Source organism: Lissotriton vulgaris, chromosome 5 (genome assembly GCF_964263255.1).
Source record: "Lissotriton vulgaris chromosome 5, aLisVul1.2, whole genome shotgun sequence".
Taxonomy (NCBI): domain Eukaryota; kingdom Metazoa; phylum Chordata; class Amphibia; order Caudata; family Salamandridae; genus Lissotriton; species Lissotriton vulgaris.
The window spans coordinates 1,295,612,553-1,295,639,112 of record NC_141693.1 but is presented as its reverse complement, the minus strand read 5'-3'; the positions used below and the strand labels follow the sequence as shown (position 1 = coordinate 1,295,639,112).

Genomic DNA, 26,560 nt, shown 5'->3' with positions numbered 1-26,560 from the left:
AATTCCTACCTGACTCTAGTGTCAGAATGTCCGCCTACGTGACACCTGAGGCTGTCACAGATTGATGTGTGGTATGTTCTGAATATCTAGTATGAGAAAACCAAGGTTAGTCACACCACACCAGCTTCTTTTGTGGTATTCCAGTAGTCTGTCAGGGGAGTGCAACATTGTTCCATGGGACTGCATCCCTGCCACATTGAAAGACAACCAGTGACTACGTAATTGATCTGCATTATTATTAATTTTGCAGAAATGTATCATACATACATAGACTGCAACTCTGACATTTATGGGCATTGAAGATGCATGTGTGGTTTTTAGAGTGAGCCTGGCTAAATAGCAACAGAGCGCCGCAATCCTTCTCAATGCAAATAATAGACTAACATATTCACCACTCAAATTACTTTCATATTTCACTATACTAATTCACCACTAATCCTTTATGGGTTACGGAGTAGCGTGCTACTCACCGAAAAAGCACTTTGACGCCTCGTCAGGGGTAGTAATATAAATCCAAATACAATTACAGTTATAAGGATGATCACAGCAACCCACCTGGGTGGAAAGTGCCTCAGAAGATAGAACCATCAACCACAAAGGGTAACGTTTCTAACTAGATCTCTTACAAAAAGAGAATCTTCCAAAAGATGCTTCACAAATGAAGGCAAATATTATGTTGACAGAAACAATTCATATGTTTTAATGCCCGTATTCCATACTAAGATAAAGAAGGGCAAAAAACATTATAAAAACGATAATTATGCATGATTCACAATTTCCCTGGAAATGTTTTAGTTTTTCCCAAAATTATGAAATATATAAAAAGCCTCACTTGACCACAAAAGGTATTTTATTTTCTGATGCATGCTCCCATTAAACAATGTAATTAAATGTTTTAAAATGTGTGCTTTTTTCAACATGTTTTTCAACAGATTTTCTGTTGAAACTTTATGTGCGTTTTCGGATGAAAAAGAAAAGTGAAGTTATCGTTTTTCTACACTTCACTGCTTGTGTGTGTTTTTATGTTGTCATTTGGTTTAATATGCAACTGAAAAATACATATAAAAAGATTTGAATTATTCAAATAAGAGAAAAGTAAAATGTTTTCATTTCTTCAAAAGAAGAATATAGCGCCCATCTCTAACTTCAATCATAAATCTTGAGTTTCACACCTCTAATTTAAATAAACTCAATAGCGCATTGCATTACCTTGTTAAAAACCTCATTTATGACTGACAGATATTGACAATAGGGTGACCAACTGGCATGGGAGCAAATTCAGGACAGTAAGTGTAAAAATTCAGGTCAGAGGGATAAAATTCAGGACAGCAGGTCAAAATTCAGGACAGGAGGTCAAATTTCAGGACAAAAGGTAAGTTTTACAGACACATCAGAGAAAGTTGTGTAATAGTATAAAAGTATGTAAATAGACACCCAATTAAGTACAAGTCAAAATAAGTTTTATATCAGGTTGAGACAATCGTGCACTTCATGGTTTTTCGGTATGTGTGCAGCTTTGAGCAACTGTGCAGGTCTTTTTGTGGTATTTCATATGATAATAATCGATTTATATGTTTACTGCACTGGGTTGTCCAGTCTGATATTTTGCTTACAACTCATGGTCCTGAGCAGGCATGTTTGGTGATAGAAGTGGTCAGGATGATCTGCTCGGATTGACTTTGTTACCAGCATCTCATATCTGAGTGCCATTGTGAGATGTAAAGCGGCACACATAGGTGAACTAAAGGGAGGATTGCTGTGATGAACCCACTATAGGGAACGCATTATGGGTGTTTCAGAAAGTGAAACTTAAAATATGGAATCTGACTTTGCTTATGGGGGCTTCGCAGAGAGTTGTACAAGCTGACAGAAGTCACAAAGGTGCTTTTCCCTGCAGCTTTCTTAAAGAATGCACTGTCAATACACTATTACATAGTTTATTTTGGATGCCTTGCCTATTGATACAAACACAATGTACGTCTTAAGCACAGCTCATGGTACTATGAGACTCTCCCTAAAATCTTACACCTAAAACAAAACATGCAATCATTTACAATTACTAGTGTAACATTCAAGTAGCAGTTGTGAGTCACTTAAAATGTCATCTATGATTTCTTTCATCCATCAGTCAGTCTTTCGCCATTCATTCTGTTCTTCCATCTGTGTGCCCATCCATATCCAAAGCTTTTCAACCATAAGCACACCTATCCATCATGTATCCTTCCATCCATCATTTCACTCATCCATCCGCCCTTTCACCCAATCCATCCTTTCACTCATCCATCCACTCTTCCATCCATCCATCCATTCACTCATCCATCCATCCAACCATTTACCCTTTTACCCAAGCCATCCTTTCTCTCATCCATCCACTCTTCCACCCATTCATCCATTCACTCATCCATCCAATATTTCAAAGCACACAGCAGCAGACCAAGGTTTAGCACATCGACTTTTTCTGTTTCAGAGTCTCTAGTGGTGCAACCACTCTCTCCATCCGCTGCCCAGGATGGCCGTCAAAGCAATTATACAAGAAAATTTGAGAGGTGGACTCAACGAAGTCAATAGTACAAAAAGTTCATAGATTTCGTGACTCTTCGGTTCTTTCTTTAATGTGTTCTTTATTTTCTTTTTTTTAAATACACAGGCACAGCCAGCGCGTTTCATTCCCTTTCGTGCCTTGGGAATTTCGTCAGGGCATACAAAGAATGATCGTTCAACTTCAATGGTCCAGAGCGTGATTGCACTTGCACGGAGGGTGCTGAAGAATTGGTGTAAGCGATGTGGCCCCCAAATGCCTGAAAAGGGCAAAGATAATGTAGCCAGGAAGAATGTCCAAATATGGTGTCCCAAGTTGGCCACAATAGTGCAAAAAAGAGGCGAAAGCAAGTGTAGATCCTGGCCCCCTGGATAGTTAAAGAAAACCGTTCCAGGAAGGGTATCTATTTATGGTATCGTAAGATTGCCGCAGTAGTACGTAAGAGCGAGAACGAGTGTAGATCCTTGTCCACTATCTGACAGAATCTGTGGGACTGGAGGGCGAGTAGCCGCTAGTTGAAAGGTAACATTTAGACGGGCTGTAAGGTCGCTCTTACAGTGCGAGACCTGTGATATGTTCTCAAGCGTCTCCTGCTCCTCCCCGTGGATATCTTGAAGCCTTCAAGATATCCACGGGGATCTACACTCGTTCTCGCTCTTACGTACTACTGCGGCAATCTTACGATACCATAAATAGATACCCTTCCTGGAACGGTTTTCTTTAACTATCTAGGGGGCCAGGATCTACACTTGCTTTCGCCTCTTTTTTGCACTATTGTGGCCAACTTGGGACACCATATTTGGACATTCTTCCTGGCTACATTATCTTTGCCCTATTCAGGCATTTGGGGGCCACATCGCTTACACCAATTCTTCAGCACCCTCCGTGCAAGTGCAATCACGCTCTGGACCATTGAAGTTGAAAGATCATTCTTTGTATGCCCTGACGAAATTCCCAAGGCACGAAAGGGAATGAAACGCGTTGGCTGTGCCTGTGTATTTAAAAAAAAGAAAATAAAGAACACATTAAAGAAAGAACCGAAGAGTCACGAAATCTATGAACTTTTTGTACTATTGACTTTGTTGAGTGCACCTCTCAAATTTTCTTGTATAATTCCATCCAATATTTTATCCTTTCACCCATCTAGCCATCCTTTCACCTACTTATCCATCCATCCAGTCACTCATCTATCCACCCATTCACCCTTTCACTCATCCATCCATCCTTTCTTCCAGCTCTCCACCCTTCCTGTCACTCAAGTATGCATTCTTTCACTCATCCATCTTCACATTCTTCTTTTCACCCATCCATACACATATTCGTCCATCCATTCTGTCAATCATTCACCCATACTATCATTCATCCATCCATCCATTATCCATTTCTGTCTCAATTCTCCTTTCACTTAGCCACCCATCCACCCACCCATTCAGTTGCAGACAGAAGAACTTATGCCCATCAAGAACTTCACCCACGCTGTAGCTCCTAAAGCAAAGGGTGTGGTGGAGTGGGATGGGATGGGGGAGGGTTCAATATGCCCTGCACACAGCCAATCTGAAAACTTTGAAGTCATGAGTCATTCATGATGTACAGTGCCAGGGCGTGAGGTGACTATAACATGGTGTTGTTTCCAGGGATTTAAGTGGGATGAAAAAACTGGGGGTCTCTCCAAGTGCCGTATCTGATGTAATTAAGGGCTTGGCTGAAAACATCTCAACTTAAAATATATGCTGAGCATAATGTGCGGCCCGACTGGTATTTTGCTGTTGCTATCATTGCATCTAGTAACATAAGACCTACAACAAGCCAGGATTATTACCTTTGTCAATGCATGTTAGATGCATAAAATAAATAAAAAAGCAGCAACTATGTCTTCATTTTATCGAATAATAAAAATGCTTCAGCTCTGAAATGATGAGACTGTGTAAGAATTATAACCTCTTCTTTTTAACATTGTACGTTTGTTTTGTACATTTTTCCACCTAACCCTAAAAGAATACCCGGCCCTAGACCACAGCAGGAGGAGGCCACCACATGCTGTAAGAGCCTAAACTGGCCCATTGTCATTCTGTATGTGGCAATCAGCCCCAGACAGAATGACAATGGGCGGGGTGGGGCTGCTCTTGTGCTCCCAAGATCAGCGTGTGTGGGCCCCATCAGGGAGCTGAGCCTCTCGCAGAAGAACAGCTTTGTTCCCTGCAAGTCCCAAAATATGAACCAAAGGCGTCCGTAAAAAGGATCCTCACGGACAACGGACCTGAAGTCTAAATTTCGGACGGTCCGTGAAATTTACGGATGGTTGATCACCCTAATGACAAGGATTAACTGGCTGTTGCCTCCCAAATGCATGAATACAAGGAAAAGTACTGCATAGGTGTGGAGGCTGAATGCAGTAAATAGAGCTTCCACTGGAAGCCCCCATCGCACCTCATCCTGACAATTATCCATAGCTTCTGCCTACTTCCCAATTACTGATCCACTTCGGGCTTTCCAAGACACCCTCTTTCAAACACAAACCTACTGTGGTTCTCCTGCAACTCACCCCGAACATATCCCAAACATATCCCGATGTAGCCCCTTTAGCGCCCGTCTTAATCCTATATCACCGGACCCAGGCTGTAATTTTGCATCAGCCTACATGTACAAACCTACCTTCAGCCGTAACACATTGGGGCAGATTTACAAGCCCCTTGCGTCACGTTTACGCCGCCTTGCGTGACGCAACAGTGGTGTAAACGTGGCGCATCCCTGCAAGGCATTTACAATGTGACGCCACTAGGGAGATGCGCCACGTTGTAAAGCCCTGCGCCACATGTGGGGGTTCCGTCGCAGGGTGGGCGTTCCGGGGCAGATGCGCCTCGCAAAAGTGGCTGAGTGAAATCTACAAGATATCACTCAGTCACTTTTAGGCCAATGCTGCGTCAAAACCCTGCGCCTGCTTGAAGCAGGCGTAAGGCTTGACGCAGCATTGGACAGATAGGGCACCCCCGAGCCTTGCTGGAGCTGGGTCGAGCTTGCGACGCAACTTCAGCAATGCGCCACCTTTACGGCACAGATGCGTGACGCATCTGTGCCGTTTTTGCCCCATGGTGCGCCGCATTGTAAATGCGGCGCACCATGGGTGGCGGGGCTGCAGAGCACAATAACTGGCGCATCCCTGGGGATGCGCCAGTTATTGTAAATCTGCCCCATTGTGTTTATAACTCTTCTCCCCCATTCTTACACATCAATTCCTACACACCAACAGACCCACAGCCATAACGCAACACCATTTGCACAAAAGCCAACCTATTGTCGTTTGACACTCCCATTAATAAACATATTTACCAACATTCACTTCAAACTGTCTACCACACACAGACCTACCTACCCATAGCCCTTTAGACCTTCCCTCCTCACCACACTCCAATGTACTTCAGTCATGTTACAACCACTTCCAAACGAAAACTGGCCTCTGGCTCCTCCTTAAAAATAAACCAAAAATCTACGTACCTCTTTGCAGCCGGGGTTGTCAGCCAGCTCGTAATTGCTGGCGTGCAGGGGCTGCCCGGCATTTACTGGATTTAGGTTCACCTTGTCCCCAACTACCACCTGGAGAGGAAGACAAAAAAGAGTCAGTCAAGGAGGAATTCTGAAACAAATCTCAATGTGATACTCGCTCGTAAGTATAACTCGAGCTGTTTATCATCTCTTGCCTTTCAGTCAGAGAGTGTGCTCTCAGACTGTGTGGAATAGCACAGAGTTGCCAGTTGTGAAGAAAATACACAAACACGAAATCTCAAATTTTACAAGTTACATGCATTGAAGAAAACTATTCTCTCTTTGATAGGATGGCTTTAAATCTCATCTCAGAATCAAGTCATAGTTAGAGTTTGGGGATATTCAAGTTCTCAGACATTCATTTCTACTCCATCGCAAATGCCTTGATTCTAAGGCCAAATGCCTTGAAAGAAGGCTGCGTGCATGTTCAAGGAGGGTCTATGAATGATATCAGAGACCTCTCGGCTTCTTTTCTTCTGTACCCCATACTCCCTGGTTTAGTCACGTTTTCTTTACTCACCATAATACTGACATATTTTGCTGTTGGCTGAGAAGAAGAGACTAAGGTATAGTCTACAGAGAGGTTGTTTTCTTGGTAAAGTTTATATTTCCTTTTCATCTTATCCCACCTCTTCTATTGGACATCGCCCCAAGCACCCAGAAAAGCACAGGAGTTATTATAAATCCTGGGATGTTAGGGTCTTTGTACAGCCTTTCTTGGATGATTGTTCCTTAAAATGCACTCTTCTATAACTCTGGTTCTAGGACTTTTATCACCATGAATGAATGTATGCTTGTTCCCTTATTCCCATTAGAGGATCCTCATTTGTGTTTGTAGGACCAATCTGTCACTGTCTGTTCTGTGACTGGCAAACATAGAGTCTTGCCCCCTTACACCACCCTGCTGCTGTTGTCAGTACTCACATTGTCTCCATTGCTCCGCAGCTTCCAGAAGGGCTGGATAAAGAGCCAAGAGCCCTCATTGCCCGTTGCATCGAGGGTCACTCGCATTGCATTCTTCTCTAGCAAAGCTGGGAGCCTCTTGTTCACTGTTAGGTACTTGTTGCTCTTCATGTGAAGCAGCTGGAAAGAACATAGGAAGAGAGGAGGACATGTTACACAAACAAGCATATTAACTTTCTCACTCCAATCTGATGACACAAGGTCCAAAAAGGTGTGTGTAAAATACCTACAACTCTCCTTTTGGGGGCATTGAAGAGAGGTTGTGTCTGGACACCACCAGCTTAGCTTTGTACTTGTTCCTACAATACTGTTCAGAAAACCTCAACCTCAATTTGAAGCTTATTTGTCCCAGTGTTACAAAACTATTCAGTGTTTTAATAGCTGTTGTAATCCTTTTCCATGTATTACACAGACCTATGCTGAACAAAAAGATGCAACATCATCTCTTTTAGTGACAACTGGCTTTTCCAAGAAATGTGGTCCTTCTACTGGATGACTATTTTATATCTACTCATTTTTTCCCTTTTCTATGTTAAAAGGGGATCATGAATGCTAAGACAGATATATATCAGCGAGTTAATGTTAACAAATAACTCTTATAAACTTACATCGCTCATACAGTCCGTCGAGAATCGTATTTAATGTGTTTATAATGTTGACTAATTAACTGCATAAAATACTCTTTCCTTTGGGAAAAATGTGCATAATCTGTATTTCATATAAAATTGTCAAGACTAGATAAATCCATACAGTTTGTGCTTTTGGGACTTGATATACCTCTACTGAGCAAAAAGAGTCTTTTTAAGTGGTACACATATATTATTTATAACAAAATTATAATTCATGCAGCCTCTCTCTTATTTGGATTTTTTCTCTAACATATTTTTTGTGTGGTTTGCGGCTAGAGGCACTCTTGATAATGTCTTGGTGAGCTGACAACCAGACTGTAAGAATTCAAGACACCCGACCTCTCTGTCAGGAACTTGTGTAATATTTTCCCTCCTAGTACAGCAACTCCTTGCTGAATTTTCCTGTTGGGATATTTACTAAGGAATGGAAGCACCAAAAAAGAGATTATCCTCAAAGTACAGGAAGACAGAGCAAATTTGTCAGTTAAAGACTCACATAACAATAGCTCATTTAGGCTTAAATCCAAGGTATATAATATGGGAAGAAGGTTACAATCAGTGTCTGTCTAATTCCAAACATTAGGGTGCTAGCGTGCCAGATGGAGTGCCATGTTTGCTGCAGATTTACCTTCAGTCTTAACAGTAGGTCAAACCATGGCAGTATAGACATGGCCAATTACACCACCCCTTAGCCCTAACCATGAGACCTAAATGCAGGCTGAAATATACAACTCATACCACATATTATATTTTGCCCCTAAATACATGCCTAAAAACATCTTCATAGGACATCAAAATGGAATCAGTTAAATGACTTTTCAGAATAAAAAGGCATCATGTCTTCATAATCATCAAATCAGGATTCTTTAAAGTACCCATCTCAAACAATTTACAAAACACCTCGTCATTATGAAACTGTTATTTTCCATGTGAACTAATGCTAGAGAGGAAAGATCCATTTTTTCTTCAAGGCCACTCATTAAACTTTGCCAATGAAACTGACTAGAACATTTTATAGAAATAAACCGGCTTCAATGCTTTCTCTACCTTCAGATTCAGGAGACCAAAGGGTCCCAAAGTCATTTAGGGTCAGTGCCACTTATCTCATTTCGTGATACATTCTCAACCAAACGTTGCCCCTCTATAATAAAGCTAATACTCACTGCACCTGATCCTTCATTTTTTCTAATTTGTAGAAAATTGTCTATGTCTACGGGCATTTAAATCAGAATACATTGGAACAGAATTTTCATGATAAGGTTTTTTCACAGCAAAACTTAAATTAACAGCAAGTGACAATTCAAAGTGTACATGCTGTTCATCTGCCCATCTGACATTTTTTACAACAGACAGCTGCAGGTTTTTTAAAAGCATGTCTTTTTGGAGCTAAAATTCTGCCTTAACAAAACCTTACCAGGCACTCTTGTACAAGACACTGATTTTTAGGCTGGGTATTCTCACACTCTGCACTCTTAAATTCACATGAAAAGCCTTACTTACCTCAGGTAGTACCCATGGAAAGTGAACAACAAGCACTGGCGTTGCCAATAGGTCTCGTAGTAGGAAAGTTGGAGCTATTGGTTTTGTAAATTACATTTTATATTTATATATCGTTATTGGCATTGTCAATAACAATATATAAATATAAAATGTCATTTACAAAACCAATAGCTACAACTTTCCTACTGCGAGACCTATTGGCAACGCCAGTGCTTGTTTCTTGTCCCCCCAAACAATGTCCCTTTCTGGTGGGCTTCGGTGCATAAACGCCCCCCGTTTTTTTGCCATAGTATCACTGTTGCTTGCCTTTATCTTTCATCTTTCACATAAAATGACCCCTAGATTGTGCTGTACGTTTTCAACGCCCGATGGAGCAGCGTGTGGTTTTAGCAGCTAGAGATCTCTGTAAAACTAGAAGCGCACAGTGGCCTCCTCTGTGATGCTGTCGGTTGGTGCTAGAATCCACACCCCGGGGGTGATGGGAGACGGACACTAGGTCAACAGACCCTCTTTGGAGACACGAGCTGGCCCCCTCACTGGAATGTAGCCCTTGCTGTGGCAACAGAGGTACATCCACGCCAGGACTCAGGAAAGTGAGGGGTAGTCCCCACCCTGCTTCTGTCCGATACATTTATTTCTGATTTCTTTTAAATATTAATTTACTGCGGTGCGCCCAAGGTTTGTGGGAAAATCAGTGCATGTATCAGCGCCTATCCCCTTAATGCATACATAGCGATGCCACCATCTGCTGCAGAGCCCGGCGCTGCCTGGTAAGCTTGTTGTAGGCTGTGCCTCATTAATTAATTAATTCATGCCATCGTGTTTATAGGATGCTGTTTGCAGCTTGGCTGGGAGGGTTAGCAAACGTAGCCAGTGTGGGCCAATTTTGACTTCCCTTTTGCTAGAAATGGCCGTGGTAGCCCCGGGATAGTCAGTTTGTTTTCCTTTTTGCTTTGAGAACACAATCTCCGTGCCAAACACAGCCCTGCACGTGGCTTCGCTGATCTAAAGCCGTTCTGTGCTATCTTTCCATGACAGCAATCTGCAGCACACGGTTCAGCCCCAGTGTTTGCACAGAGCTGTATGGAATGGAACAATTCATCCTTTGTGGTTCCGAAAGGCCGCTGCACACCAAGAAAGGAAGTGAGCAACCGGTCAAAGGCTGAGCTAATCCTGTGTACAGTTGGTGGGGTCAGCAGCACGTGAGGGGGGGGGGGGGTGCTCATCCATGCTCTGGAAATGGCCGTGTGTCCCTCTGGCGGAACCGTGTGACCTTCAGCTGCACAATGACGCTCGTTCTCTACGAAAAATAGAACTTGATTTGGAGGAGAGATGGGATGAAAAGGGTCGAGAACAGAGGATGAGTGACGAAAAACCGGAAGGCATGGAGCATGGAAGGAAGGGTGAAATGAGGGAGGAGACAAATGAAAAGAGGGAGGTTCGAAGCAGTGGTAAAGAAAGACGTGGTTGCTTCAAGTAAAAGCGACTAAAGTGTTGTCTTGGGAGAAGTGTGGGAGGGAAGCCGGATGGGGCGGGAGAGCCTGGGAATGCGAGCGAGGGGAGGAGTGCAGAGGGTGCAGAGGCTGTCTTGAGAGAAGTGTGGGAGGGAAGCCGGATGGGGGTGGGAGAGCCTGGGAATGCGAGCGAGGGGAGGAGTGCAGAGTGTGCAGAGGCTGGGCTTGCATGCGACACGTCGGGCAGGGGAGGGGGCCGAGCGGCGATGAGGGTGTGAAGCAGCAGGGGCCTAGGGGAAGCTGGCTGGGGAGGGGGATGAGAAATGAACAGATGTCCGTGAGGTGTGGGAGGAGTGCCTGATGCCGGATGGGGGCGGGAAAGCCTGTGAATGCGAGCGAGGGGAGGGAATGCGAGCGAGGGGAGGAGTGCAGAGGCTGGGCTTGCATGCGATGCGCGTGCTTGTTTGTTCACGTGATTCACGCGAACTTCAAGAAAACCGCGGCTGAAAGCCCTTGGTTTGAAGAGGATTTTGCCGACATGAATTCTCGCTCCGCTCAATGCGCTTGCGCGCATTGATAGGTCGCGAGACCGAAAAATAGAGCATGAATTTACAATGTAGTAGTGAAAATCGAGGGTAAAAAGCTCTTTTGTAGGCTTGAGGCATCTGCCCTCATTTACCCTTGCTCTATAACTTTTTGGGCCAAGAAAAATGTGATGCTTTGACTCTCCAGAATCTTGAGACTTTGCTTCGATACAACAGGACACTGTTGAAGCTGCCTCCCCGCAGTGTCCATAAGGATGAATTTGGCTCAACATCTGGGGCATTATTGGTTCGAGCCACAAGAATTAGTATTAGGAGCATATTAAATTGAAGATGGGTAGCTATCTCAAACACACAAAAGGTGATAGGAGTAAGCTTGCAAAACGTCTAACCCCTTTCAATCGCTTGGGGTAACATTCCAACCGTTCTTTTGCCCACCATGCTACCTCAGATAAGACTCTGCCTCTATGACGGCCTGGCAGTTCGGGCTGGACTGCTCCCAAGAGGAGCAGGGTCAAGGCTGCTTTGCATGGCTGGGTCCAAATTGAGGTGGCATGGTGGGCAAAAGAACTATGGGTTTGGATGCTACACCGAGCTGTCACTAGGGGTTAGACAAGTTGCAAACATCCTTCCCATCATCTTTCCTGTGCTCGACGAGTAGCTATCAACAGTAGAGTTTTTTCCAATGAGAGTTCTGAGTGATATCATTGAGAATGAGAGTGAAGTATGTTTTCGTTCTTCCTCTGAGTGAGAGAGAAGCAGGACTTGGTGGGGACTTGCTGGGAAACACCTAGATGATATGCCATCCCTTCTTTCTGGGGAGCCTTATGGAAGCGTATGTACCGCTAGCACAGTTGCACTTGTGGAGGTAGTGTGATTGGGTAAGTCTATCCTGGGACAAACAAGGATGGCACATGGTCTCCTGGGAGAGCAAGGATTAGTCGTCAAAGCAAGGGACACCCATACTGACCTGGATAACACTGCCGTACTTGACCACCTCTCCATGGACTTTCTTATTCTCTGTATCATTCTGTTTCTGTTCCAACTGTGCTGCATGCTGTGAAAAGAAGAGAAAGCTTGTTTGGTTACATATTTCAACATTTAGGACTGGTTCAATAGCTGCGTCTAAGCACAAGTCTTCAGCGTGCCTTCAGCTGATCGACAGGACCACATGCCAAGCATTGCTTCAGCTGAGCTTGCAGCAAAACTTAATAATGCGTTGCAAAATCCGATTGTCAAATATCTTTTTGGGGCATACATTCCCAGCAAACAGCCACACAAGTTGGTGCACCTTAGTAAAACTTTTAAGTGAACGAAAAATTGCACGTACTCCCAGATGGCAGGCCCCGAATGAAAGAATCAGGATCTGTGTAGATCTTTGTGAGAAAAAAATCTGCTGCATGGCTGCAATCTTCCACTAGAATAGGGAGTGGTTTACAGGTGGGAACATGGCTATTCCCAGGTAAGCATCAAGAAAGTGTGCAGTCCAAATGTTTGGAACACCCACAAAGTTGTAAAATTGTTAGTATTTACTGATATTTACAAAGTCTTTCCCGAAGTAATTGAACACAAACGTGCACGTGCAAAAGCTAGGAATACAGGGTGTGGTACGAGTTGGATAGGTCATGAAACACCCCTATTTTGGGGAACATAGGACTAGAGATTTACTCACAAGAAAAAATGATTTCCATGTGCAGTAAAAACAGAAGGTGTAATTGCTAATTCACACTTTTCCGATCAGTGCAGGACATTCAGTGGACTACATGTTTTTTCAACAACAGGGCTTGCAGGTGTGCACAAGGGAAATTCGAGAAGTTGTAATTTCATCGGGCACATGGGTGTCAAATTTTTGAATCTGTAAATCTATTAAATCTATGGAAATCGTATACATATGCATATGCCAGCGTGGAGTAACTTTTTTTAGAAAAAGTTGGCAGTGGGGGAACATGTCTAGACCTGTGCATGTTGACATGCTGACTTTTAGAAAAACATATTATATAGCCTGGTAGTCAGCTGCCGAGGGATATACCAGTTGTTAAAGGCCCTGAGCCTGAGTAGTAGGCCTGAGCCACAGAAATGTAACCTGAGAAATGTATACCTGCTATAATTTAACCCAAGTGCACATTGTGATGCCCTGGGCTCAGTCCTTTGATTTCCAGTCTAGCCTATTATCCCGCTGCAAAGGGCTATACCAGTTGTTAATGGCCCTGAACGAAATGTAGGCCCAAACTCGGGCAAGGGCCTTTAAATAAGGGGGATGGCATTTAACAGCAGACAACCAGTATAGCCTGAGGCTGAAGGACAATAAAGCTATAAAAAAAATTCCATCCACTGAGAGTAGAATTTTCTAAATTAAAAAATTCCAGCCACTGATGGTGTAAAGTTTCTAAATTAAAAAGGGAGAAAAAGAAAGACAAGTTTTGCGACGTTGGAGAAAAACGGTGATACCTGTTATTATTTTCCCTGAGTCACTCTATTGTCTTCAGTTGCTCTCTCAACATTCCATTTTCTAATTACAGTTATTTCCTTAGCTTGAGGTGTCTGAGGAAAGCATTTATTATATGGTATTATATCGTATGGTTGTGCGACCTCACCTTGTAATAAACTCATAAACCGGTCTTGGGTCCAGTCAGGCTTGTTTGCAAAATGATAGCTTAAACTGGGTAGTTGTGGATTCAAGCAGTTAGGCTTTGTCAAAGGAACAAATGCAGAGCATTTAGAAGTACCAAAACAGCTGAACAAAAAAGAAATGTGACATAAAGAAAATCTAACACAAATTCATAAAAATAGCTCTTCATGTTATTAATTTTTAGATACCAAAACAAACAAAAATTCACCAGAGGTTTCTAGAGATGAAAATTATTAAGCAAAGAATAAATCACTACTTTTAATTCAAATCGCCAGCAAGTATTGGCAACCATCCTGGTTAGTGGTTACGTAGAAAACGTTTCAATTTTTTGGGAAAGATGACTACAATTACTCCAGCCCAGTCTGGCCAACTAACTCCAGCAGGGAACAAGTTACAGGGGCCATTGAGTATTGGCAGGACAGTTACCCTGCAGTTAAAGCAGTCTACAGTTGAGTTGCAGGTTCTGTAGGCGAACCGCCATAGACATCAATAAAGTGGTCCTGATACCAAAGATACAGGATGCTGACGATGCTAAGGAATGCTGAGGATGCTAATCTGGTGACAGGAGCCTTCCTATGGCCACCCCTCTGTCCATGGACATGATGTGACAAGTGTGGTCAGAGGGATAAATGATTCTCGAAGTCCGTTTGAAGTCCAGCCAAAAACAGTTGCCATTGTTCTACTGGTCTCTGGTTACAGAAAAACCAGCAATTCCCTCTAACTGAGGCTAGTGACTTTAGATGACTCTCCTCGATCTAGCACACTTGGGTGTAACTTTTGAGCATTGAGACTCGGTCTCAAATGCTGCGCTTCTGCTGTCAGTGACGGTAAAGCAATCTTAGCTACCAACTCGCCATGGCGCCTTCTTCAGCTTTAGTGGTCCTATACCTGTAACAGGAAATCAGGCAACTGACACTTGGAGTCACTCCTATCTGAGGCTCAGGACAAATTTTCGTCGAGCCGGGCACAATGAGCATCTCTCTTGTCTAGCCCAAGGATCAGCAGGTGCAGTCCAATCTTTGGTGCAGCCCTTCTTTACTGAGGTCAAGGGAGAGCAGGCCAGTCCTTCTTTGGCCCTCACTCCAGTGCAGGCATGATATGGGGTCTAGGTGCCACAGGTGCCACTTCTATGGCCTGGTTGTGCCCCACGGATGAGGCAACTACTAGCCAATGGGTTATCAGGTCCCCTCCTGCTTAGTGACCACCTCCTGTGAAGTATGGCATATGGATAGTCCAGAATGCACTATTCTGCCCACTACCAAAAAGGTTGAACCCTTCTCCAGGTGTATAGAGCTCCCTAGCCCACCCCCAGAGGCGTGGCTACCTGGGACTACACACCCACTGAAAAACTGGGTTTGCAATTATGTTCCCCTCTCTGTTCTCAATACAAATCTGTCTGCAAGAGCAAAAGAGCAGTTCCGATCATATGTCCACCGCTTGCCCTTCCAAGGCTGCTTCCCTTTTGCAGCCTGTCTTTTGGGCTCACACCCTGTTTTGTCTTCCTGCCAGGGAGTGGTCACACCTCTCCCAAATGTAACCCCTTTATGTTCCTTTCTGAAAGTCATACACCCCTCCCCCCAGGATGGACAAAAACTGTATTGTGGCCAGAAACCATAAACAGTCAATGGAAAACTTTGGGTGACAGAGTGACGACTTCCTAAAGTTGCCATTTACTTAAAAGTTACATTAAATTTAACTTGCCCATCAGGTCGGGTATAATGAAATGATTATTTAGAATTCTTGAAGTACCAACTTTGGTACTTCCATTCAGTAGATAGCACAGCTGAGTTGTCAGCATGTACCCCTGTATTCACCAATGAGGCTACTAGTCTTTCTACCAGTAGCGGTCGGTCGTGGGAGTGCTGCCGGGCGGTGACTTGAGGAGGGGCAGGGTGGGGGGTAGTAAACTATGGATTATGGCTGATTACAGGTAAGTAGACATAAAAATAAATAAAACAAATGTTGTTGCGCTCACTGCATTGCATTTGACGATGCAGTATGCGCAACAAAATTCGTTTTATTTATTTTTATGTTTACTCACCTGTAATCGGCCATAATCCATAGTTTACTACCCCCCAGCCTGCCCCTCCCCTCCCCACGTCACCACCCGGCACCACTCCCACGACCGACCGCTATTGCTTTCTACAGCAAAAATGACAATTTGGGGGTTTTACTGTTAGTACATCTAAATACATATGTTCCATTTTTTTGTATCCCACACCTTGCCTTAGTTCTAGATAGGTCTGCCTTAACAGTGAATTATATATATATTAAAAAGGAAGGTCTGGACTTTGTCATTATTTTGAATGGCAAAGTTGAGGTGGCAGTTTGAAATCTGCTCTGCCAGAAAGCAATGGCAGGATGAGAGACATACTTTCTATGTCACGCTTATGGTGGCACAATAAGTGCTGCAGTACACGAGGAACACTTTCACTTACAATTCCTGGGTAACGCTGGCACCATATACTAGTGACTTATAAGCAGGGCCACTAGAATTTTGCGATTGTACTGTGATTTCCGCATTATTATGGATTTGACGTATTTGCCAGAATCCATCATCTGCTGCATAAGCTGCAGATTTTAACAAAAAAATTGTTTCTAGGTCAAACAGTTTGAAAGTTACTAAAAAGTGCAGTGACACGTGTTGCTGTGCAGCAGAAGGCCCTTTGCAAAAGTTGCCTGGTGACCTTTCTGTTGCTTACTGCTGTATTTGAATACTACATTGCTCTTAATGAGGTGCAGCCAATGCCCAAACCGTGATTAACAAGTGTAAAAAAGAGAAACTACTATTATAAAATGTGCCACATTATACCGCATAATTTGCTTTTCTTGGTGCATAATTTACTCAACCCAGCAGCATAATTTGGCCCTCTCCTGCCCCATAATTCCAGTGGCTCTGCTTATAAGTAAATCAACTTATGCCAATTGTGGCTGAATCAATCAGACGCACATGTTTACGGGTCAGAGCACGTGCACAGCCTCTGGTCTGACCAGCAGGGTCCAGTGCACTACAGAGCCATAGCACCAGCACCTAATAGTCAAAAGTGGGGGCGAACCTGTATAAAGCCAATTCCCCACAAGGTGGTCTTGTCACCGGAAATGAAAGCACACACCAGTACAGAGCTTGCGCACTCTGTGACTGCAGAGCTTCTCAAGGGTGCTCTTTAGCGGGAAACTCATGGACGTCAGACCAGCGGAGCTGGCGGCTTCCTTCTCTGCATCCCTCAAACTTGTTTTTTAATTAAACTGAGATCCCTGCAGAGATTTTGAGACAAATATTTGCTCAGTGTTGACACGCACATTGTACAATATCCTGGCAAAGAATTCTTTTCGGTTGCCTGGTTCCCCTTAGGGAACCTGAGTGTCAAAGGAAATTGGACACCCAGTTGGCAAACAGAGCTCAGTAGAAGATACCGCACATATGTTTTAAAAAATGAATCATGCCGACTGCCTACTCCCTCGTGAAGGCAGATATCTGTTTTACGTCTTTTACGCACATTTACATTGTTTCCATTGCATAATGTAAGTCAGTTTGTTGACATCTGTCCCTTCTGTCTCTTTCAATCAGCCAAAGAAGAAAAGAGACATGCCACTGCATAGTAAAGGGCCTATTACTGTGCGGCAACACATGTGACAGCGTTTGTAGTACCTGTTGATCCTTTTAGCTCAAAATAATTTTTGTTAAAATCTTCACGTTATGCCGATGAGGATCAGTTATGTGGCAGGCGTGCCAAATCCTTAATTATGCAGAAATTGCCACAGCAGCAGAATCGCATAACGTCAGTGACCTTGCTTTTAGTCTCTATTTCTCGGTCTCGTTCCAATCTATCAGTGTTTTTGTCTCTTCATTTTTTCTGTGTGCCTTTTTCATCTTCCATCATCTTCAATCTTTGTCTTTTTTCAGTTTCTTTGCTTTTCTTCTTCCATCTTCCTGTCTTAAAATCTCTTTTTGCATCTCTTTTTGCATCACTCTGCCTCATTCAGTATTTGTGAGGAAAGCGGTTTATTATATGGTGTGGTTGAACGGCCTGACCGTGTAATAAACTCAAAAACTCATCGTGGGTCCAGTCAGGCTCACTTGCAAAACCTTAGCTCAGCCCTGGGTAACTGTGGCTTTGAGCAGTTAGGCTTTGTCAAAGGAGCAAGTGCTAAGCATTATGAAGTGCCAAAACAGTTGAATAAGATAGAAATAAGACACATAGAAAATCTGACCCCAACTTTTAAAAATAACACTTATTTTCATGAATTTTTAGACACCAAAAGAAATAAAGTCTAATCGTAGAGTTCCAGATATATAAATAATTATGGCGCAAATAATAAATGTTTACTTTTCATTCAAACTGCAAATAAGTATTGGCAACTATCGTGGTTAGCAGTTTCTTGGGAACACTTGTATAAAGTTGTGTCTGGCTCCTCCGGCCCACTTTGGGAGACCAACTCTGGTAGGGTGCGAGCCACTGATACTGGTGAGAGTTACCAATGGTTCCCTTTAACTGAGGCTAGTGTCCATTTTGAGTGACCAAACTGCACTCTGATGACTCTCCTGGGTCCATCAGACACAGGTGCAACTTTTGAGTGTTGAAACTCAGTCTTCAAGGCTGCGCTTTGGTGGTCAGCAGCGATCAGGCAATCTCGGCTAGCAACTTCACCTTCTTCAGCTTCTGTGGCCCTGTAGTTGTAATAAGAAGTCAGCCAACTGACTCGTAAGAGTCACTTCTTCTGCCTGGGGCTTGAGGAGGACTTTTCCATGAGCAGGGCACCACAGGTACAGTCTTCTCTCTGCTAGCCTAAGTATCAGTGGGTGCAGTCCAGTGTTTGGTGTAGCCTCCTTTTGCCAGGTCCAGGGAACAGCAGATCAGTCCTCCTTCATTCCTCTCTCCCGTGCGGAGGTGATATGAGGTCCGGGTGCCAGAGGTGACACTTTTATGCCCAGAACTTGCCTCTGAGATGCATGTCTACTACCCAATTGGCTACCAGGTCTCCTCCCGCCTGCTGACAATTTTATGTCAAGTGTGGCATCTAACTGTCCCATAATGCAATATTCTTCCCACTCCCAAGATGGCAGAGCCAATCCCTTGGTGTGTGGAGCTTGGTTTTCCTCTCTAGAGGTTGACTACCTAAAGTCTACACACCCACGAAAAAGTTGTTTGACAACTGTTTCCCCGTCTGTCCCCGACACTAACTTGTCTACCAGAACAAAAGACAACCCCTCTAGTGTGTGTTCATCATTTGCCTTCAAAGGCAGCTTACCCACTGAAGCTCGCCTTTTGGGCTCACACCCCATTTGGCCTTCCTACCAGGAAGAGATAACACCTCTTCCAATGGCAGTCTTTTGTGTTCCTTACTGAGAGTCGTTCACACCTCGCTTCTGGAGGGCAGAAGGCTGTCCCATGGCCAGCAACTGTAATCTGCCACTGGAAAACGTGGGCAACAGAGTGAAAACTTTCAAACATTGCCATTTACTTGAAAGTTACATTAAATTCAACTTGGACATCAAGTTGGGTTTAATGTAAACATTCTTTGATACTTTGAAGTACCAACTTTAGTAGTTGCATTCAGAAGTTAGCACAGCCAAGTTTTTACTGTTAGGACATAGGCACTTGGACTTCCGGTAGCTTGGCATTAACTTCAGCTGCTGAATTCCTGGAAGTAGAAGCAACATGTCTTTTTGGAGGACAGGACACTTTCTTTGTGGTCATAGAGTGACTAGAGTTAAGATCTCTTACTTAGTATCATGCTCTCAGTAACATATCCAATGTGTACCTCCTCTATACCTAAGATTTAAACACCACTAGTACTCTGTAAACCTCAAAACATCGACTCTCATTGTCTTTTATTAGTTCATTCCCAATTCTCTTGTATACGTTTCTCTTAACACAAACGATCGCCTTCGGTGGTAACCCAATGTGCCATGGTCCCTACTGCAAACACAGAAGACGATCTCAACTACAACGAAATTAATAGTAAAAGATTTCCATTATTGGGTTGCAGTGTGAGACCCTGTGCCCCAGTGGCCCTGCACCTTCTGAATTATTGATAGCTATGTCCCTGACCTTCTACCCGGGGTACTGCTCACTTTTCCAAATTTTCCTCTAGGATCTTCCCCTGTCCTCAAATTATCAGTTTGCTGCTTTTTCATCTTTACAGTGCTCTGTTCGCAGTACCTCTCCACTCACCTAGTATTTCACTCACCTCTTAACTATCTAAGGGTCTCATTAGGGAATAATGATCATCTGGCTAAATCATAAGTTGTGTTATAGTTCTTTTAAAAGTGTCAATGGGTCAAGTGTGGTCACAGGAATATGAGTCTAGGTACTTAATAGATTCAATTAATGGTGCAGAGTTGATCAACGTGGGTGGCAGGCAGGCAAAACCATCCCTGTCTCTGCATTCAAATGTCGGTGGGCAGTTTTGCCTGATGACATCCTTAGATGTGCATTCTTGGGTCAAAACATCCGCAATAGTATTCTATAAATACTTGTGTAATGATGTACACATTCCCAAATGGCAGAAGATAAGTCTCTATAAATCATTGCAGGACTAGCTTCATTATTTGTATCTCTATAATTTGTATATATTTGTTGCACGTATCATGGACCACTATGCCATTTGCACTATGTGGAATTTATTTTCAGTATTTACATAATTTTCCTAGTGTAAATATAAACAATTGATGGATACAATATTGGGCCCTATGTTTTTGATTTGTTTGAATTTTGTAACTCATTTTTCTTTCTGACTTTTTTTTTTCTTAATTTTTTCCATACGACAAAACTATGATGAAATAAAAGAGAACTGTTTTCAGATCTGATGATACAAATATTCTGCTTGTGAGACGGAAAAAATGTTCAGGTCCTGGGATGCTTCTTTTCTCTAATTAACAAATGCAGTTAAAAAGTGTTTAAAGCCCTGCCTTTTATTCGGGAACTGCTGATAAGAAATTCTACAACCCTGCCTTTATTTGGGAACACTTTGTGAGTGTGCTGAGACAGAAGCTTTGTGATGTGTAAGTGTGGTATGTGAAAGCTCCTCTCCCTCATCCTGACAACACCCATCTCCCCTTTTTCTCCCTGTCTGGGAGGAATACACCAAGACCAACTTCCAGCAACACTTAGTCATATGACCCAGGATACAGGTTGCAGGCACCAAATGATTAGGACAGGAAAAATACAACTTTCTAAAAGTGGCATTTTCAGAAATGTGATTTAAAATCCAACATTATCATTAAAGAGGGTTTTACATTAAAATTCTTTAAAGACCAAACTCGACCTTCCTACCTGCTCCCAATTGAAAATGATCACTTATTAAATGTAATCAGATACTTCCATGTTATCCAATGGGAGTGTTAAGCCTTGCAATAGTGAAAAAATACCTGAAGGGTTTTCACTACCGGGATATGCAAAATATAAAGGTTTTTTAATACATGGCATCCTGCCATCTAGCTGTGTGAGGGTACCTGAGATGTATTAAGGGGGATGGGTTCGGCTTGGGAACGTTGTATTTTTCCTTGTTCAAAGGGCAGGTAACAAACTGTGCACACAGCCTGCAACAGTAGCACTGAGACATGTTTGAAAGGCTACTTAGGTGGTTAGCACATATAGTGCTGCAGGCTCACTAGTAGCATTTTATTTACAGGCCCTGGGCACGGGCAGCACCACTTTACCAGGGACTTACAAGTAAATTACATTTGCTAATTGGGTATAAGCCAATGCTGCCATGTTTTTGTGAGAAAGTACCACCCCTTTAGCACTGGTTAGCCGTGGTAAAGTGCCCAGAGCCCTAAGGACAGCAAAAATGAAGTCAGTAAAACAGGAGGATGGAAGGCAAAAAGTTGGGGAACCACACTAAATATGTCAAGTCCAACAAATTGAAAGTAAGAAAATGATCTCAGTGGTGAGGGCTGTGTCCCACTTACCTATCTGGATGGAGGACAAATCTATGGTGCGCATCTGTATGTATAAATTATTTCATTTTGCTATCTAAAGAAATCCTTCCCCTACTTCCCATCCATTCTCCCTCTATTTCATCCTAAACCTTTCTGACTAGCATGAACTCCCAAACATCCATCTCAAAGTTTCACCCCTCCTTTTTAGCCATGCCAACCTACTAACAAGCACAAACTACGACTACTTAAAAAACGTACTACTTCCCCCTTCAAATTCATTCCCATCTTCTATTTCTACTCCAAATTCTCCTTTTTTAAATCCATTCCTATCATTCTATCCTCACCCCAAACTCTACTAAACACACATGAAATCAAGATCACAAACTTAATGCAACTAATGCACAAGAAAAAAAAATAAAAAAAAGTTTACTAAGCTACTAACTACTAATCTTGAGTTCTCTAAAAAGTGCTTCAATGCCTCCTCAAGAGTCATAAGTGCTAAATAAATACATTTACAATTTACATATAAAAACTCATGTTCCACTTTTTAATATACAGCACCTTGCCTTAGGGGTGATTTAAATATTTTAAAAGAAAAAGTCTGGACTTTGTCATTAGTTTAAACGGCAAAGTCGAGATAGCAGTTTAAAAACTGCTCTGCCAGCCAGCAATAGCTGTCAGGGATTCCTTCTTTGCTTTGTCACCCTCGTGGTGGCACAATAAATGCTGCAGTCTACGAGGGACACTTTAACTTACAAGCCCTAGGTATCCCTTGCACCATATACTATGGACCTATATGTAAATTAACGTATACCAATTGTGGGTGAGCCAACCAAACATACACTTTTTAAGGGTCAGAGCTCTAGCACTGAGGTCTGTTCGATAGGGCTCAGTGGACACTCAGAGTGAAAAAACCAGCAGCATCAACCCAAAACTGTGGGAGTGATCATGAAAAAAGTGGCATTTCCTGACAGTATCTGTCTTTCTTTTGAACATCTATGTCGGTTATTCAACTTGCCTTTTTTCTAACTCTGTGTACCACTCCATTTGCTTTAATTGCTCCTTCTTACAAATGATTCTCCGGTAATAGCGTGCTCAGTATCAGTGTACTGAAGGAGTCCATCAGTCTTTCAATCACTCCCTCTCCCTATCTCATCTCTTTTCTTCAAATCTCCTCTCTCTATCACTTCACATCACTTCCGCTTGCGTCTTCCCATGCAAGGAGATCGTCTAAGCAGGTGGAATGGTGGAGACCAAAGCACATGACCGGGAGGGGAGGGTGAGACAAGAGAGAGAAAAGCAAACATCTCAACCTCGCCCCAGACCGCAGCCAGAAATACCATTACTAGTAGCAGGAAGTACGTGATGTCATTGCGAACCACAAGTGGAGTCCGGCAGTGTCCCTAGATTCCACCTTAATTTGCTCTTGCAGTAGTCAAGTTTGTGTTTCTAAGGAAGTTCAATAAAACTGCAAAACTCTTAAGTGCTGCTACTGCGAAACCACCCAACAGGAGGGGAAAGGACGAATGGCCGCCTTCTTCCCATGGTGTTTGTTGCTGGGTTGGGTGGAAATTTAGACCCCATTTTACTGGGCTGACAAGCTAAGAGGAAGTGGATGATTTTATTTCGAAGTGTCTTAATGTAAACTCTTTATTTTCTAAACCCCACCCTTTTAACTAGAGTTCAAACCTTTTAGACATTTTAAGGCCAGAAAAAAGCCAGAAACGGGGCGGGAAGCCCTTGAGTTCCATATGCTGCTGCATATTTAAAACATCACTTCAGCTTCGGAACCTTTAAAAGAAGTCTTAAAGTGGTCTCTTTGCGGACACTTTCCCTTCATTGTCTCCTCCAGTCCTTGTGCCAGAGTGGGACTCTTACCCATCGGACTGGCTGCCCTCCCTCCTTTACATCAAAGCCGAGAGGAGGGATTGCACTTGGCGCTCCATGGAAGGTGTTTACTTTATGCCTAAACTTTCAATCATGAAAGTATTCAAAAAGCAAGAAAATTGTCCTGGCCTCCACGATTTTGGCATAGAATATTTTTGCTCCCTCCTCTCCTCTTTAACGTTATGTGAAGCTCTGCCAACTTGTTTTCCCAAACCAGGTCTCCTGTTTCAGGCATTGGGAGTCTACTTGGCACAAGGAAGACAGGATGAACTCCAAAGGAGGCGGCTACCTTTGTATAACACAGATCGATCGAATTAGTCCAGTGGTGTTAGTAGGTGTAATAAGATGTCGCCTACTTGCATAGGGGCACTCTGAGGCGACCAGGATGAGCCTTGGCAGTACAGCTGCATACTTCTCAGGTACCGACACTCCTTCGGTGAGGCACCCCTCAGCCCTCCCGTGAACCTAAGAGCTCACATGCTCCACACCCAGTACACATCGCTGTGCAGGCTGTTGTTTGTTTTGGATCATTAACTATGACGTACGCCGAGAGCCTGTTTGAAGCTCAGTCTGGGATTTTGCATAAGTTGAAACTTCCATTTCTTTTTGTGCTCGGCTATGACAACAACGCCATTTTGCTCCTCATGTCTAACGAAAATGACAACGATAAGACATGACGGGGTTACCAGAGACTCCATTTTTGTTTAATTTCACGTTAAAATTCCTCAGAAATGTAACTATATGCAATAGTTGTACAAATGGAATCGTGCCTTTTTTAAAACAGATAAAACAATTCTCACTGGTCGCTGCCAATCCAAAGCATGTTTGTTGGTCACAGACACGTTACACTTAACTTAAACAGGGAAATGCACAGCAATGGAGCACGTGGGCGCCTCAGTGCTGAGCGTCGGGTGCAGCTGTTCAAGGAGTTTGCACATCAAAGGGAACATTCCTATGTGCAGGATCCATGCTCAGAACGTGTGGAAGAGTTTGTATCTAATATGTATTTCTATCTGAACCAATGCATTTTCATAAACATCTTATGCCACTCAATTAAGGGAATAAATGTGAACTAGAATGAGTACTTTTGCACAGGAGTGGGAATAATTACATTTACATGAACCTCTGAATAGTCCAGAGTAATTTTACAAAAAAATGAGAGGTTAATAAAAAGATCAACATCAATTGAAACCTTCTTTCACAAAAAAGGAATCATTTGCAAATCCCTAAACCAAGCAAGATTTGCACCTTCATCAAAGCCAAGATTATAGATCTGGTACAAATCTATCTGAAACGTGTTTTGAGGAAATCATGGCAGCAGTAGTCTGTTGATGAAACAAATGTTTTGATGGTGCTCAGGATTTGTGTGTTTCCATCTAATGTATGATAGAATAGCCCTACTTGCCCTCCACCCCACACGTCAAAAGGATGAAGAGCTATTTCTGAACCAGAGTTGAGTACCGCACCATTTGTAAAACTAGAGCTGATGGTAAGAACCTATTTTCTATATATTTCAAATCTGGTTCTAGCTTCAAGGAAGCCTTACATCGCGGATGAGCTATGTCAACCTGAGCCAATAAAAATGTCCCATTGAATTCCTGCATAGCTTTAAATTGTAGTAGTGTGATATTTATATATTGCCTTGCCTTTTCTTAAGGTTGAAAGCCGACGCGTATTATCAGGTTTCCTGCTTTCCTCGCCAGCATCTACTTTTAGAATTGTAATTGTTAGCATACAGTACTAATTCCGTAGCTTTTCATTTTTTCATTACCATTGTTTTACTGTGAATGCCTTTTTGCGACCGGCAGCACTGTGGAATATATGGGCACCATCATGCCTTCCTAAAGCTAGGAATATTTAAAAACATACTTATAAAAATATTAACAAATAAATTGTTGTTAATAACTTGTTTGATACACCAATGTATCTTATTTCCTGAACTAATAACACATTTTTAAAGACAGGATATCATGTAACTCTCTGTCATCTTAGGTGTACCTAATGGATACCACAGACAATAGTCAACATTTATTGCAAAATGTTGCTTTTGCATTGTCTGGTACCCACACCTCTGCTTTCATTATAGTCTCATCATTCATGACAGACTCCCAATTATATGGCTGTCCAATTCTGTAATTCACCCATAAAATGATAACTTAAAGTTATCATTTTATATTTCTTCTACGCACTACTTAAAAGCAGTGGGGCGTGAGGTTCCGTGACGATCGTAAGTGATGTTTTCGACTCGCACGAATATGGTCGAGTCTGGTATCTATGAACCGCAAATGACGAGTTTAGTAGGTGTACGCCGTTTCGCTGTACTAACCTAAACCGTTCTTCTGTTTCGTGGGTTTATCTATCTGTACCCACGGGTTCCATCTTAGATACGGCATCCATTTTGTCTCTTGCCCTCAAGTAGCCAGCGAACGGACGCTGTCCGCTTCGCGACCCTGGGATTCCCAAGACTCTTGCGGAAGACACGTTTCCTTTGAAAGTGTCTTTATGACGAGGGGGATGATACTGTAAGGCAGCTGGCTCCGTTTGAGGCACATCTTGCAGTGCCGGTCTATTGTCTTGGCCGTGCATCTCATTTGGCACGTCCCTTTGATGCCCGCAGCTCGTGTTTCCCGATACCACCGCTTTTACACCCTTTCCGATCACCACACTGTTTCTGTCTTCCTCTACACCTGTTCCTGTTCCTTTTTCGATCTGTTTACTACCGATTGGAATGTACTAATGGTGGGAAGATGGGTTTCTACAGTTGGGAACCACCAAATGTTTCCGTACTTATGTTCCGGGCCCTGAATACATGAAAGTAACCCCTTGTGGTTTTTACTATGGGAACCAAGTTGTAAACCTTTGTGTACCATGTTAACCTATGAGAGAAAACTGTATAAAAAGGAGCGACCCACAGTAGCGAATTGAATCAGACTCCGCGAACTTACATGCTGTGTACTTCACGTGACTTCTGTGTTCCCTGCAGTAAATAAAC

The 26,560-nt window shown here is 42.9% G+C and overlaps 1 protein-coding gene across 1 annotated transcript in view; it reads right to left on the bottom strand.

Moving 5' to 3' along the window:
• The window catches only part of ITPR3 (inositol 1,4,5-trisphosphate receptor type 3), a 588,642-nt gene that overhangs the window by 311,450 nt on the left and 250,632 nt on the right, over positions 1-26,560 (bottom strand). Inside the window, exons 4-6 of the mRNA XM_086923190.1 lie at positions 12,138-12,224; positions 7,004-7,162; positions 6,032-6,130 (exon numbers count right to left, since the gene is read on the bottom strand). Coding sequence (XP_086779316.1) covers positions 6,032-6,130; positions 7,004-7,162; positions 12,138-12,224 — 345 coding nt within the window. The remainder of the gene's footprint in view (positions 1-6,031; positions 6,131-7,003; positions 7,163-12,137; positions 12,225-26,560) is intronic.